The 14,348-nt window shown below is 43.2% G+C and overlaps 1 protein-coding gene across 4 annotated transcripts in view; it reads right to left on the bottom strand.

The window, feature by feature from the left end:
- Positions 1-14,348, bottom strand: part of LOC140198142 (uncharacterized) — a 188,439-nt gene that overhangs the window by 112,504 nt on the left and 61,587 nt on the right. For all 4 annotated transcript variants that reach the window (XR_011886108.1, XM_072259107.1, XM_072259106.1 and 1 more), the window contains exons 5-6: positions 4,805-5,065; positions 3,671-3,787 (exon numbers count right to left, since the gene is read on the bottom strand). Coding sequence is in view for 3 of the 4 variants with exons in the window: in XM_072259107.1 (XP_072115208.1) it covers positions 3,671-3,787; positions 4,805-5,065 (378 nt within the window). In the remaining variant the exon portion in view is untranslated. The remainder of the gene's footprint in view (positions 1-3,670; positions 3,788-4,804; positions 5,066-14,348) is intronic.

A 14,348-nucleotide genomic window follows, 5' to 3' on the forward strand; every position in this document is an offset into this window, starting at 1 on the left:
CTTTTTCAGCCAGAGAGTGGTGGATATATGGAATGCTCTGCCCCTAAAGGCTGAGGAGGCCAAGTCTCTGGATGCTTTCAAAAAAGAGATGGATAGAGCTCTTAAAGATAGTGGAATCAAAGGTTATGGGGATAAGGCAGGAACTGGATACTGATAGTGGATTATCAGCCATGATCACAGTGAATGGTGGTGCTGGCTCAAAGGGCTGAATGGCCTACTCCTGTACCTATTGTCTATTATCTCCCCAAATGTAAAAGACTTAACAGTAAATGTCCTTTTTTAAAAAAAATTAAGTGCAATCATGATCAATAGCCAGATCATAAATGCTGATCAAGTCAACTAGTTCTCAAAGAGAACTCTGATAGGCCAATAAAATGGTTCACTACTGCTCAGCGATAGAACAAAAAAAAATCATGTGTACAATTAAGAAACGTTGAACAATAGTAGGAATGATGATGATGAGGTCTGCTAGAGAGAGACAATTATACACATACTGTCCTCCATAATTCAAAGAGATTGAAGGATAAGGTTGCAGGGTGACAAAACGTGGCAGGAGCACTTGGAACTAAAAACTAATCCCTACCGGGAGAAAACAGCGCCTGTACTTTCCGCACTGTTCTCCAGCAGTTTAAGGACTAAGTCCAGCCAGAACATAACTCACAAGTGCTCTTGAAAGTCCGGTATTAACCCTACCTACCAACAACCAAGCATTGCCATCCTGGTCCCTTTCATGATAGACTTCCCTCCCAGAGATGATAGGTGTTTGTGCACTCAACTCTTGAAGGCTTGGACCCCATCGTTGCAGATGTTTCCAACCACAGCATCTGGAAGGCTGTTCCAAATTCTGATAGCACAGTGAAGCTAGCTTCTATTCAGTGTGCAGGTTCTCGCATCAGGAATAGAAACAGCATGAGCAGGCATAGATAAACTTGTTCTTGTGGTGCGCTGTCTCTCATAAGATGAAGGCAGCATGGTGCACAGGTCTGCAGGGCTGTGGCTGGTTTGCATTTTGTATAGCACAGTAGCTGCGTGAGAACTGTTTTAAACCATCAGATCCAGTGGCACCTGATTCAGCATCATCGATCTTCCTCCCAATCATTAAATTATTTGTTCAAAGTTTAACCAAAATTGCAAGAATAATCCCTGATTTGCTCCTGTCTCTGAAATTTTGCTTCCAACAACATGATAGATGCCCATCGATGGGTGTGACTGAGACTGTCCACCTGCCTCTGTGGTTCTCACCCATCCCTTTGCCACTGGATCAATGTTCCCAAATGTTCCTGTTGCCCTGGTGTTGAAATTGCATCTCTCTCTCACTGGATTCTGTCCCATCTCAGTTCTAATTTCAGTTTATCTACAAAGCCACTATGTGTCTGTGTCAGCCTTCGTGTCTGTGGACTCACTTTCATCAACTTCAGTTCTGAATATTATTTGTTTAATTTTATTGTTTGCATTTTTTTCTACACATAGGGTGTTTGACAGTCTTCTTTTTAATGGGTTCTGTTGTGTTCCTTTGTTTTGTGGCTGCCTGTAAGGAGACAGATCTCAATGTTGTATATCGTATACATACTTTGATAATAAATGTACTTTCAACTTTGATGTACCATCCCCATTCTAATCCTGCCCCTTCTTGTTCAATTAATCTTATTCACTCCAACTCCTCTTCCAGGGCAAATGTTAACTGACATTGTTAATGGTTTCTTCTCCTCAGATATTGATCCTCCGACTTTGGAATCTCCCATTGTCACCTCTCTGCATTTAAATAAAAGCAAAATCCTGCAGCTCAGCCATGGCAACGTCACTGTCTGGTAATTCAAATCCATCCGGTTGCCTGGTGACTGGAGCTGAACACAATGCCTTGAGTATGTCCGAGACAATATAGTGACTGGAAACCCCCACGTGTTGAGAATCTGAAATACAATCAGTGGCCACTTTATTAGGTACACCTGTATACCTGCTCATTAATGTGAATATCTAATCAGCCAATCATGTGGCAGTAACTCAATGCATAATAACATGCAAACATTGTCATGAGGTTCAACTGTTGTTCAGACCAAACACTAGAATAGGACAGAAATGTGATCCAAGTGACTTTGACTGTGGAATGATTGTTGGTGCCAGATGTGGTGGATTGAGTATCTCAGAAACTGCTGATCTCTTGAGATTGTCATGCACAACAGTCTCTAGAGTTTACAGAGAATGGTCCAAAATGCAAAATAAAACATCCAGTGAGTGACAGTTCTGAGGCTGAAAATGTTTTGTCAGAGAATGGCCAGACTGTATCAAGCTGACAGGAAGGTGACAGTAATTCAACTAACCACGTGTTATAACAGCGGTGTGCAAGAGAACATCTCTGACAGACAACATATCGAACCTTGAAGTGGATGGGCTACAGCAGCAGAAGACCATGAACACACACTCAGTGGCCACTTTATTAGGTACAAGGAATAACTGAGTGTATCATAGAAAATGCTGTAGGTACTCAGCAGTACAAACAGCATTTGTGTAGAGACTTGATGTTTCTAGTCACAGAGAGGAGTGAGAGAAATCCTGAGAAATACAAGAGAGAAAGAAAAACAATGGTGTACAATACACTGTAGTTGCTGGAAATCTGGAAGAAAAAAGAATCCTAGATTTCCATTTCTGTATTTGTGGAGAGTGGAAAACAGAGTTATGGTTAGACACTCTGATCTTGTGTCAGAAGTGGTCAGTTCTAACATAAACTGTAATGGCTGGTTATCTGAAATTGATGAATTCATTATTGCAGCTCTTGGGACTCAGTGTGGAATAAGGGATGCTGCTCCTCAATGGGCTTTGCTGGAACTGGAGAAGAGATTAAAGACGGGAAATCAGAGAGAAAACTAAAGTGATGGGCAACTGGAAGCTCACTGTTATCCTTGGTGTTCTGCAAAGTGGTCATACAACCTGCAATGGTTTCTCCAATGTGCTGTGACGACACAGAATTTTCAGTACAAGTCACTCACTGCTTTACCTGGAGGGGTTATATGTGTGCCAGGAATGGGGAAAGGGAAGAGGTAATAAAGCAAGTGTTGCATCTTCTTTGGTTCTGGGAGACAGAGGTGTTCCATGTGGAAAACTACATTGGAAAGAGAGGTTCTTTGAAAATAAACTTTTACAAACACCCAAGAGAAATTGCCACTGAATCTGAAAGAAAGAGCCACATGTACTGTACACTCACCAGCAGGTCTGAGATACAACTGCTCAAACCCCCTGACACTAGATGGAGAGGAGAACTCCTTTCACAACTCTGCCGCATATGTGAAAGAGGTCCTTGTTTCCAAAGGCACAGCCACCATCAGGATGAAAGGGCATCTTTCCCTCAGTCCCACCCCTAAACAGACTTGGTGAAAACATGAGTGAATGAAGACAACACTTTTCATGGCCACTTCTCCCAAATATCTTGTGCAGTTTGGTCAGAAGTGACTCCAGGACTGTTTCAGGTATTCCGTGTCACTGCAAAGCACTTCAAAACTGGGACAAAATGGGCAATTTCACCCCACAGGTCACAGTGACAGAGGGGAAGTGGGGGCAAAGTTGTTAGTGGTGAATTGATTTCCCACATTTTCCCTTGTTTATTTTAAAGTTCATTCAGGTTTACTGGGTGGTGCCTGAAAGTTCATTGAAGAGCAAATTAATCAATGACAGATACCTCTGAGGGTTTTCCACCTCCACTGGTCCGGCAATATGGCTGAATGAAGAGATGGTGCAGAAATCACCTGTCCTGCTGTCAATACAGCAATCATTATAATGTCCTTGAGGGAAAGCCCTAAAATTCAAATTAAATTCAAATCATTAAACATCTATTGGGCAGTGAATGACAAACGATGCAAAAACCATAATGTTCCACAATTTCCTGCTGAGAAGGGAATGTTCCAACCCCGGTCTAATCTCACTGATCTGTGACCCAGGCTGACACCAAATGACTCTACTCTGAGAATCATTAATCACAATGCATCGTTATACCAGTCAAGAATGGATTATTCAGATTCATTTATTTGTCAGATCTATATCACAACATACAATGAAATGTATTGTTTGCATTAACAACCAGCACAACCTGAGGATGTGCTGAGGGCAGGGCAGACTGCAAGTGTCACCACACACTCTGGTGCTACTTTCCAGCTGATGTTAGGGGCTGCTACACAAATGCACATGTGGGCAGTTTGTTCTAATTGATCGGTGAAGTGCATTATCTGCCTATTTATCCCATCCCAAGAGTCGGAAGAATGAGAAGAGCATACAAAGGAGCCAATTCTAAAAGGGTTACACCAACAAGAGATTTGTAGAAAGGGTTACAAAAGTAGTTTGACAAAGATAGGATCTTTGCCTTCATGATAAAAAAGGCATAAAGAGGAAGAAAGTCCAAGTGAAAACCTACAGCACAATACAGGCCCTTCGGGAGAAGAACAAATAATATCTTGGGGATTTTTTTTATGCACCGTAGTGGACAGGGTCTAGAGTTCATTGTCAGGAATAGTGAAGGGATATTCAACTGTAATTTCATATGAGGTCTGGATAAGTAACTGAAAGAAAGAATTTACAGAGCTGTGGGGAGAGGACAGAGCAACAGGATTCAGTTGTTTGCTGGGTGATCAAACCAATCTATTCTTAAATGGCTGAATGACTTTCTTCTCTGCGATAGCTATTCTGTGATTCCGTGAACCCAATTAATTCAGCTTTTGCCTCTCTCTGCTACTGCACTGATTTGCATCGGCTGTATTCAATAGGCCATCCATATGGTCTAAATGCTAACTGCAAAATGTCATTCATGAATGAAGCTCACCTCCCAACATTAAGGTGTAGTTTGTCTGGATGGAGCTGACAGGATTGGTTGTGATACAGGCGTACACTCCACAGTCTTCAAATGAAGCGCTTGGGATAACAAGTGTACTGTTTTCATCTGTTAGTTGGTGACGCTGGGAGATTTCCCCTCCATTCTTTTGCCACCGATACACATTCGAATCTCCAATGACATCACAGGTGAGCTTGACCGTCAAACCCAGTGATTCAACGTTGGTAAATATGGAACCTTCTGACAGCTCATCTAAAGGAGAGAATACGAAACCATGATATTCCTATCTTGATGTAGAATGCAATCTTACCATGTGACATTGCACCCGATATGAATAAAGGTACGAAAGTACAGTCGGTTCAACACATCAAATATATGCACAACAATGGAAATAAAAGCCATTTAAACCTCGACCCTGCTCTGTCATTGTACAAGATCACAGCGAACCTGATGGTAGATATTCCTATCTCCCACGATAACAGTTCACCTTTCTGTTTATCCAGGATCCATCTACCTCTGCCTCAAAAATATTCAAAGATTCCAAATGATCTTCTTCAAAGCTGTGGAAGCAAAAACTCAAAACTGTTTCATCTCTGTTTTAAATGTTCATTTGCAAGTTCATAGACGTGCCAGTCAGAGCAGGAATGGGATAATGGTACAGATGAATGAGAGGCTCAGGAAGTGATGTTTGAAACTTCTCCCTGTTTAGATAATAGTCTGCACTATTGTTCCTTTTACCAACATGCATTATCATACATTTCCAAACACTGTATTCCATCTGCCACTTTTTTACGCATTCTTCCAATTGTCAAAGTCCTGCTGCACATTACTTCTTCAGCACTACCTAACCGTCCAATGATCTTCCTATCATCTGCATACGTTGTCACAAAGCCATCAATCCATTATCTAAATCACTGACAAACAATGTGAAAAGTAGCAGTCCCAATACCGACCCCCCCCCCCCACCCCCAGGAACACCACTCATCACTGGCAGCCAACCAGAAAAGGCACCTTTTTCCCCACTCGCTGCCTCCTGCCTGTCAGCCATTCTGCTATCCATTGCTGAATCTCTCCTGTAACACCATAGGATTTTATTGTGTTAAACAGCCTCATTTGTGGTTGCTTATCAAATGCCTTCTGAAAATCCAAGCAAATGACATCCACTGCCTCTCCTTTATCCACATTGCTTGTTACTTCCTCGAGGAACTTGAACAAAATTATCAGGGAAGATTTCCCTTCACAGAATCCATGCTGACTTTGACTTATTTTACCATTAGTCTCCAAATACCTTAAAACCTCATCCTTAATAATAGACTCCAACACGTTCCCAACCACTGAGGTTAGTCAAACTGGACTACAGTATCCTTTTCTTTTGCCTTCTTACTCCCTTAAGGGGAACTGGCCAAAATTGACTGGAAAGGGATACTAGTACAAAGGACAGCAGAGCAGTAATGGCTAGAGTTTCTGTGAAAATGAGGGAAGTGCAAGGCAGATATATTCGAAATCAGAATGGATGAGGGACACTACCATAGCTGACAAGTGAAGTCAGAGCCCAAGTTAACGTTCGAGGTCAGCCGAGGTGTGACAATTGAAGGAGCTGTGAAGGGAAATCTTCCATAGAAACCACAGAAAAACTACAGCACAGAAAAAGGCCTTTTGGCCCTTCTTGGCTGTGCCGAACTATTTTCTGCCTAGTCCCACTGACCTGCACATGGACTATATCCCTCCATACACCTCCCACTCATGTATCTGCCCAATTTATTCTTAAGTGTTAAAAAAGAACCTGCATTTACCACCTCATCTGGTAGCTCATTCCATACTCCCACCACTCTCTGTGTGAAGAAGCCTCCCCCCAATGTTCCCTTTAAACTTTTGCCCCCTCACCCTTAACCCATGTCCTCTGGTTTTTTTCTCCCCTTGCCTCAGTGGAAAAAGCCTGCTTGCATTCACTCTATCTATACCTATCATAATTTTATATACCTCTATTCCCTGGACCATAGAAGAATGAGAGGGGATTTGATAAAGTCCTAACCTATTCAACCCTTCTCTGTAACTGAGTTTCTCAAGTCCCGGCAACATCCTTGTAAACCTTCCCTGCACTCTTTCAACCTTATTAATATCCTTCCTGTAATTCGGTGACCAAAACTGAACACAATACTCCAGATTCGGCCTCAGCAATGCCTTATACAACCTCATCATAACATTCCAGCTCTTATACTCAATACTTTCATTGATAAAGACCAATGTACCAAAAGCTCTCTTTACCACCCTATCTACCTGTGACGCCACTTTTAGGGAATTTTGTATCTGTATTCCCAGATCCTTCTGTTCTACTGCACTCCTCAGTGCCTTACCATTTACCATGTATGTTCTACCTTGGTTTGTCCTTCCAAAGTGCAATACCTCACACTTGTCTGTATTAAACTCCATCTGCCACCTTTCAGCCCATTTTTCCAGCTGGTCCAAGTCCCTCTGCAGGCTCTGAAAACCTTCCTCACTGTCTACTACACCTCCAATCTTTGTATCATCAGCAAATTTGCTGATCTAATTTGCCACATTATCATCCAGATCATTGATATAGATGACAAATAACAATGGACCCAGCACTGATCCCTGTGGCACACCACTAGTCACAGGCCTCCACTCTGAGAAGCAATTCTCTACTACCACTCTTTGGCTTTTTCCATTGAGCCAATGCGTAACACAATTTACCACCTCTCCATGTATAACTAGCGACTGAATTTTCCTAACTAACCTCCCATGCGGGACCTTGTCAAAGGCCTTACTGAAGTCCATGTAGACAACATCCACTGCCTTCCCTTCATCCACTTTCCTGGTAACCTCCTCGAAAAACTCCAATAGATTGGTCAAACATGACCTACCACACACAAAGCCATGTTGACTCTCCCTAATAAGTCCCTGTCCATCCAAATGCTTGTAGATTCTGTCTCTTAGTACTCCCTCCAACAACTTACCCACCACCAACGTCAAATTAATGGCCTATAATTTCCCGGATTACATTTCGATCCTTTTTTAAACAAGGGAACAATATGAGCCACTCTCCAATCCTCCGGCACCTCACGCGTAGATACCGACATTTTAAATATATCTGCCAGGGCCCTTGCAATTTCAACACTAGTCTCCTTCAAGGTCTGAGGGGACACTCTGTCAGGTCCTGGGGACTTATCCACTTTAATTTTCCTCAAGACAGCAAGCACCTCCTCCTTTTCAATCTGTACAGTTTCCATGATCTCACTACTTGTTCCCCTTAAGTCCATAGACTACATGCCAGTTTCCTTAGTAAATACAGACGCAAAAAACCCATTTAAGATCTCATCCATTTCTTCCGTTTCCGCACATAGCCGGCCACTCTGATCTTCAAGAGGACCAATTTTATCCTTTACAATCCTTTTACTCTTAATATACCTGTAAAAGCTCTTTGGATTATCCTTCACTTTGACTGCCAAGCAACCTCGTGTCTTCTGTTAGCCCTCCTTATTTCATTGAAACATAGAAACATAGAAAATAGGTGCAGGAGTAGGCCATTCGGCCCTTCGAGCCTGCACCGCCATTTATTATGATCGTGGCTGATCATCCAACTCAGAATCCCGCCCCAGCCTTCCCTCCATACCCCCTGATCCCCGTAGCCACAAGGGCCATATCTAACTCCCTCTTAAATATAGCCAATGAACTGGCCTCAACTGTTTCCTGTGGCAGAGAATTCCACAGATTCACCACTCTCTGTGTGAAGAAGGTTTTCCTAATCTCAGTCCTAAAAGGCTTCCCCTTTATCCTCAAACCGTGACCCCTCGTTCTGGACTTCCCCAACATCGGGAACAATCTTCCTGCATCTAGCCTGTCCAATCCCTTTAGGATTTTATACGTTTCAATCAGATCCCCCCTCAATCTTCTAAATTCCAATGAGTACAAGCCCAGTTCATCCAGTCTTTCTTCATATGAAAGTCCTGCCATCCCAGGAATCAATCTGGTGAACCTTCTTTGTACTCCCTCTATGGCAAGGATGTCCTTCCTCAGATTAGGGGACCAAAACTGCACACAATACTCCAGGTGTAGTCTCACCAAGGCCTTGTACAACTACAGTAGTACCTCCCTGCTCCTGTACTCAAATCCTCTCGCTATAAATGCCAGCATACCATTCGCCTTTTTCACCGCCTGCTGTACCTGCATGCCCACTTTCAATGACTGGTGCACAATGACACCCAGGTCTCGTTGCACCTCCCCTTTTCCTAATCGGCCACCATTTAGATAATAATCTGTTTTCCTATTTTTGCCACCAAAGTGGATAACTTCACATTTATCCACATTAAATTGCATCTGCCATGAATTTGCCCACTCATCCAACCTATCCAAGTCACTCTGCATCCTCTTAGCATCCTCCTCACAGCTAACACTGCCACCCAGCTTCGTGTCATCCGCAAACTTGGAGATGCTGCATTTAATTCCCTCATCCAAGTCATTAATATATATTGTAAACAACTGGGGTCCCAGCACTAAGCCTTGCGGTACCCCACTAGTCACCGCTTCCTTCTTAAGTATTTTCTTGTACTTTTTATATTCCTCAAACACTTTATTTACTCCCTGTTTCCTATACATGTCATACAACTCTCTCCTCTTCTTTACCAGAGTTGCAATATCCCTTGAGAACCAAGGTTCCTTATTCCTATTCTGAAGGAAACTCGCATCAGGCAGAAAATGGTGTTGGGTAAAATGATGAGACTGAAGGCTGATAATTCCCCAGGGCCTGATGGTCTGCAACCCAGGGTACCTAAGGAGGTGGCTCCAGAAATCGTGGACGCATTGGTAATCATTTTCCAATATTCTATACATTCAGTATCAGTTCCGGCGGATTGGAGGGTAGCTAATGTTATCCCACTTTTTAAGAAAGGATGGAGAGAGAAAACAGGCAATTATAGACCAGTTAGTCTGACATCAGTGGTGGGGAAGATGCTGGAATCAATTATAAAAGATGAAATGGCGACATATTTAGATAGCAGTGGCAGGATCGGTCCGAGTCAGCATGGATTTACGAAGGGGAAGTCATGCTTGACTAATCTTCTGGAATTTTTTGAGAATGTAACTATGAAAATGGACAAGGGAGAGCCAGTGGATGTAGTGTACCTGGACTTTCAGAAAGCCTTTGATAAGGTCCCACATAGGAGGTTAGTGTGCAAAATTAGAGCAAATGGTATTGGGGATAGGGTACTGACATGGATAGAAAATTGGTCGCAGACAGGAAACAAAGAGTAGGGATTATTGGGTCCTTTTCAGAATGGCAGGCAGTGACTAGTGGGGTACCGCAAGGCTCGGTGCTGGGACGGCAGCTATTTACAATTAAAGGCATCCGTTAGTCTTGCGAGACCATGCACCTGCACCTGGAAAGTCTTCACTCTCCAGGGTGCAGGCCTGGGCAAGGTTGTATGGAAGACCAGCAGTTGCCCATGCTGCAAGTCTCCCCTCTTTACGACACCAATGTTATCCAAGTGAAGGGCATTAGGGTCCAAACTCCTTAGCACCAGTGTTGTCGCAGAGCAATGTGTGATTAAGTACCTTGTTCAAAGACACAACACGTTGCCTCGGTTGGGGCTCAAACTCACGACCTTCAGGTTGCTAGTCCAATGGCTTAACCACTTGGCCACATGCCCACGCGTTAATGTATATTTACAATATACATTAATCATTTAGATGAAGGGATTAAACGGAACATTAGCAAATTTGCAGATGACACAAAGCTGGGTGGCAGTGTAAAATGTGAGGAGGATGTTATGAGAATGCAGGGTGACTTGGACATGTTGGGTGAGTGGGCAGATGCATGGCAGATGCAGCTTAATGTGAATAAATGTGAGGTTATCCACTTTGATGCCAAGAAAAGGAAGGCAGATTACTAACTGAATGGTGTCAAGTTAGGAAAAGGGGAAGTACAACGAGATCTAGGTGTCCTTGTACATCAGTCACTGAAAGTAAGCATGCAGGTACAGCAGGCAGTGAAGAAAGCTAGTGGCATGTTGGCCTTCATAACAAGGGGAGTTGAGTATAGGAGCAAAGAGGTCCTTCTGCAGTTGTACAGGGCCCTGGTGAGACCACACCTGGAGTATTGTGTATCGTTTTGGTCTCCAAATTTGAGGAAGGACATTCTAGCTATTGAGGGAGTGCAGCGTAGGTTCACGAGGTTAATTCCCGGGATGGCGGGACAGTCATATGTTGAAAGATGGAGCGACTAGGGTTGTATACTGTGGAATTTAGAAGGATGAGAGGGGATCTTATTGAAACATATAAGATTATTAAGGGATTGGACATGCTAAAGGCAGGAAACATTTTCCCGATGTTGAGCGAGTCCAGAACCAGAGGTCACAGTTTAAGAATATGGGGTAGACAATTTAGATTCAGCCATGATCACAGTGAATGGTGCTGCTGGCTCGAAGGGCTGAATGGCCTACTCCTGCACCTATTGTCTACTGTCTATTAAAAGCAAAAGAGAGGGCATACAGGGAAGCCAAAGCTAGTGGGAAGATAGAAGATTGGGAAGCTCTTAAAAAACTTGGAGAAGGAAACTAAGAAGGTCATTAGGAAGGAAAAGATGAATTATGAAAGGCAGCTGGCAACTAACATCGAAGAAGATACTAAAAGCTTTTTTCAGTACATAGAATGGTAAAGGGAGTTGAGGGGAGATATAGGACCAATTGAAAATGACGCACTGAAGCTATTGCAGTGAGAGATGCTGAGATGGCAGAGGAACTGAATGTGCATTTTGCATCGGTCTTCACAGTGGAAGAAATCTGCAGTGTACCGCACATTCAAGAGTGTCGGGGAAGTGAAGTATGTGCAGTGAAAATTACAACTGAGAAGGTGCTCAGGAAGCTTAATGGTCTGAGGGTGGATAGAACTCCTGCACCCGATGGAATTGATACGACTCTGGCATTGTTCTGGATGACTAAAAAATTGCAAATGTTACTCTGCTATTTAGGAAGGGTGGCAGGCAGCAGAATGGAAACTATAGACCTGTTAGTCTGACATCAGTGGTTGGGAGTTTGTTGGAATTGATTGTTAGGGATGAGATTACAGAGTATCTGGGGGCACATGACAAGATAGGCAAAAGTCAGCATGGTTTTCAGAAAGGGAAATCCTGCCTGACTAACCTACTGCAATTCTTTGAGGAAACTGCAAGCAGGGTAGACAAAGGAGATGAAGTGGATGTGGTGTACTTGGATTTTCAGAAGACCTTTGACAAGGTGCTGCACGTGAGGCTGCTAAGCAAGATAAGAGCCCATGGAATTATAGGGAAGTTACTAACATGGGTGAAGCATTGGCTGATCAGCAGAAAACTCTCTCTCTCTCTTTTCAAAATCACAGTTCATAGGGATACTTCAGAATCCCGTCACACACAAAAAAAAATTGACTAACTGTAAATTATAGAGTTTGAAATAATACAGGTAAAAAATCATCAGACTCCAATTTAACAACCTTCTATTCTTATCCTTCATTTTAGTTAAAAACACCAATGGATTATGATCCATGTAAATCACAAGGCGCCTTTGAGCAGGACAAGTATAAACCTCAAAATGTTGTAAGGCCAGAATAAGTGCCAATAACTCCTTTTCAACAGTTGAATAATTTTTCTGGTGCACATTAAATTTCTTTGAGAAATAAGCTACTGGGTGTTCAATATCACCCACACCCTCCTGTAACAGTACTGCCCAGCAGCTTCGTCACTAGTGTCTGTTGCTATCGAGAATGGTTTTGAAAAATCAGGTGCTTTGAGCACAGGATGATAACACAGGATGGTTTTCAGACGTTCAAATGCCTCCTGGCAAAACTCACTGCATACAAATCTTTCAGTCTTCCCTAGGAGTTTTATTAGGGGGAGAGCGATGTCAGCAAAGTTCTGTCAAACAGTTTTTCTATCACTGCAATATGCTCTTCCCACATGTCTGTCCAGACCACTAAATCATTGTTATGAACTGTGTTTTCTAACCCTCCAATCACAGAATTGACCATTATTTGAAATGTCCCTGGAGCATTTTTCATCCCGAAGTGTGAAACATTGTATTCATACAGTCGAGACAGTGTCACAAATGCTGATATCTCTTTAGCCCTGCCTGTTAAAGGAACACTCCAGTATCCTTTTTTAACATAGAATAGTACAGCACAGTACAGGCCCTTCGGCCCACAATGTTGTGCCGACCCTCAAACCCTGCCTCCCATATAAGCCCCACCTTAAATTCCTCCATATACCTGTCTAGTAGTCTCTTAAACTTCACTAGTTTATCTGCCTCCACCACTGACTCAGGCAGTGCATTCCACACACCAACCACCCTCTGAGTAAAAAACCTTCCTCTAATATCCCCCTTCAAATTCCCACCCCTTACCTTAAAGCCATGTCCTCTTGTATTGAGCAGTGGTGCCCTGGGGAAGAGGCGCTGGCTATCCACTCTATCTATTCCTCTTATTATCTTGTACACCTCTATCATGCCTCCTCTCATCCTCCTTCTCTCCAAAGAGTAAAGCCCTAGTTCCCTTAATCTCTAGTCATAATGCATACTTTCTAAACCAGGCAGCATCCTGGTAAATCTCCTCTGTACCCTTTCCAATGCTTCCACATCCTTCCTATAGTGAGGTGACCAGAACTGGACACAATATTCCAGGTGTGGCCTAACCAGAGTTTTATAGAGCTGCATCATTACCTCGCGACTCTTAAACACTATCCCTCGACTTATGAAAGCTAACACCCCATAAGCTTTCTTGACTACCCTCTCTACCTATGAGGCAACTTTCAGGGATCTGTGGACATGTACCCCCAGATCCCTCTGCTCCTCCACACTACCAAGTATCCTGCCATTTACTTTGTACTCTGCCTTGGAGTTTGTCCTTCCAAAGTGTACCACCTCACACTTCTCCGGGTTGAACTCCATCTGCCACTTCTCAGCCCACTTCTGCATCCTATCAATGTCTCTCTGCAATCTTTGACAATCCTCTACACTACTTATAACACCACCAACCTTGGCGTCCTCTGCAAACTTGCCAACCCACCCTTCTACCCCCACATCCAGGTCGTTAATAAAAATCACGAAAAGTAGAGGTCCCAGAACAGATCCTTGTGGGACACCACTAGTCACAATCCTCCAATCTGAATGTACTCCCTCCACCACCACCCTCTGCCTTCTGCAGGCAAGCCAATTCTGAATCCACCCGGCCAAACTTCCCTGGATCCCATGCCTTCTAACTTTCTGAATAAGCCTACCGTGTGGAACCTTGTCAAATGCCTTACTAAAGTCCATATAGATCACATCCACTGCACTACCCTCATCAAAATGCCTGGTCACCTCCTCAAAGAACTCTATCAGGCTTGTTAGACATGATCTGCCCTTCACAAAGCCATGCTGACTGTCCCTGATCAGACCATGATTCTCTAAACGCCTATAGATCCTATCTCTAAGAATCTTTTCCAACAGCTTTCCCACCACAGACGTAAGGTTCACTGGTCTATAATTACCCGGACTATCCCTACTACCTTTTTTGA

Source organism: Mobula birostris, chromosome 5 (genome assembly GCF_030028105.1).
Source record: "Mobula birostris isolate sMobBir1 chromosome 5, sMobBir1.hap1, whole genome shotgun sequence".
Taxonomy (NCBI): Eukaryota; Metazoa; Chordata; class Chondrichthyes; order Myliobatiformes; family Myliobatidae; genus Mobula; species Mobula birostris.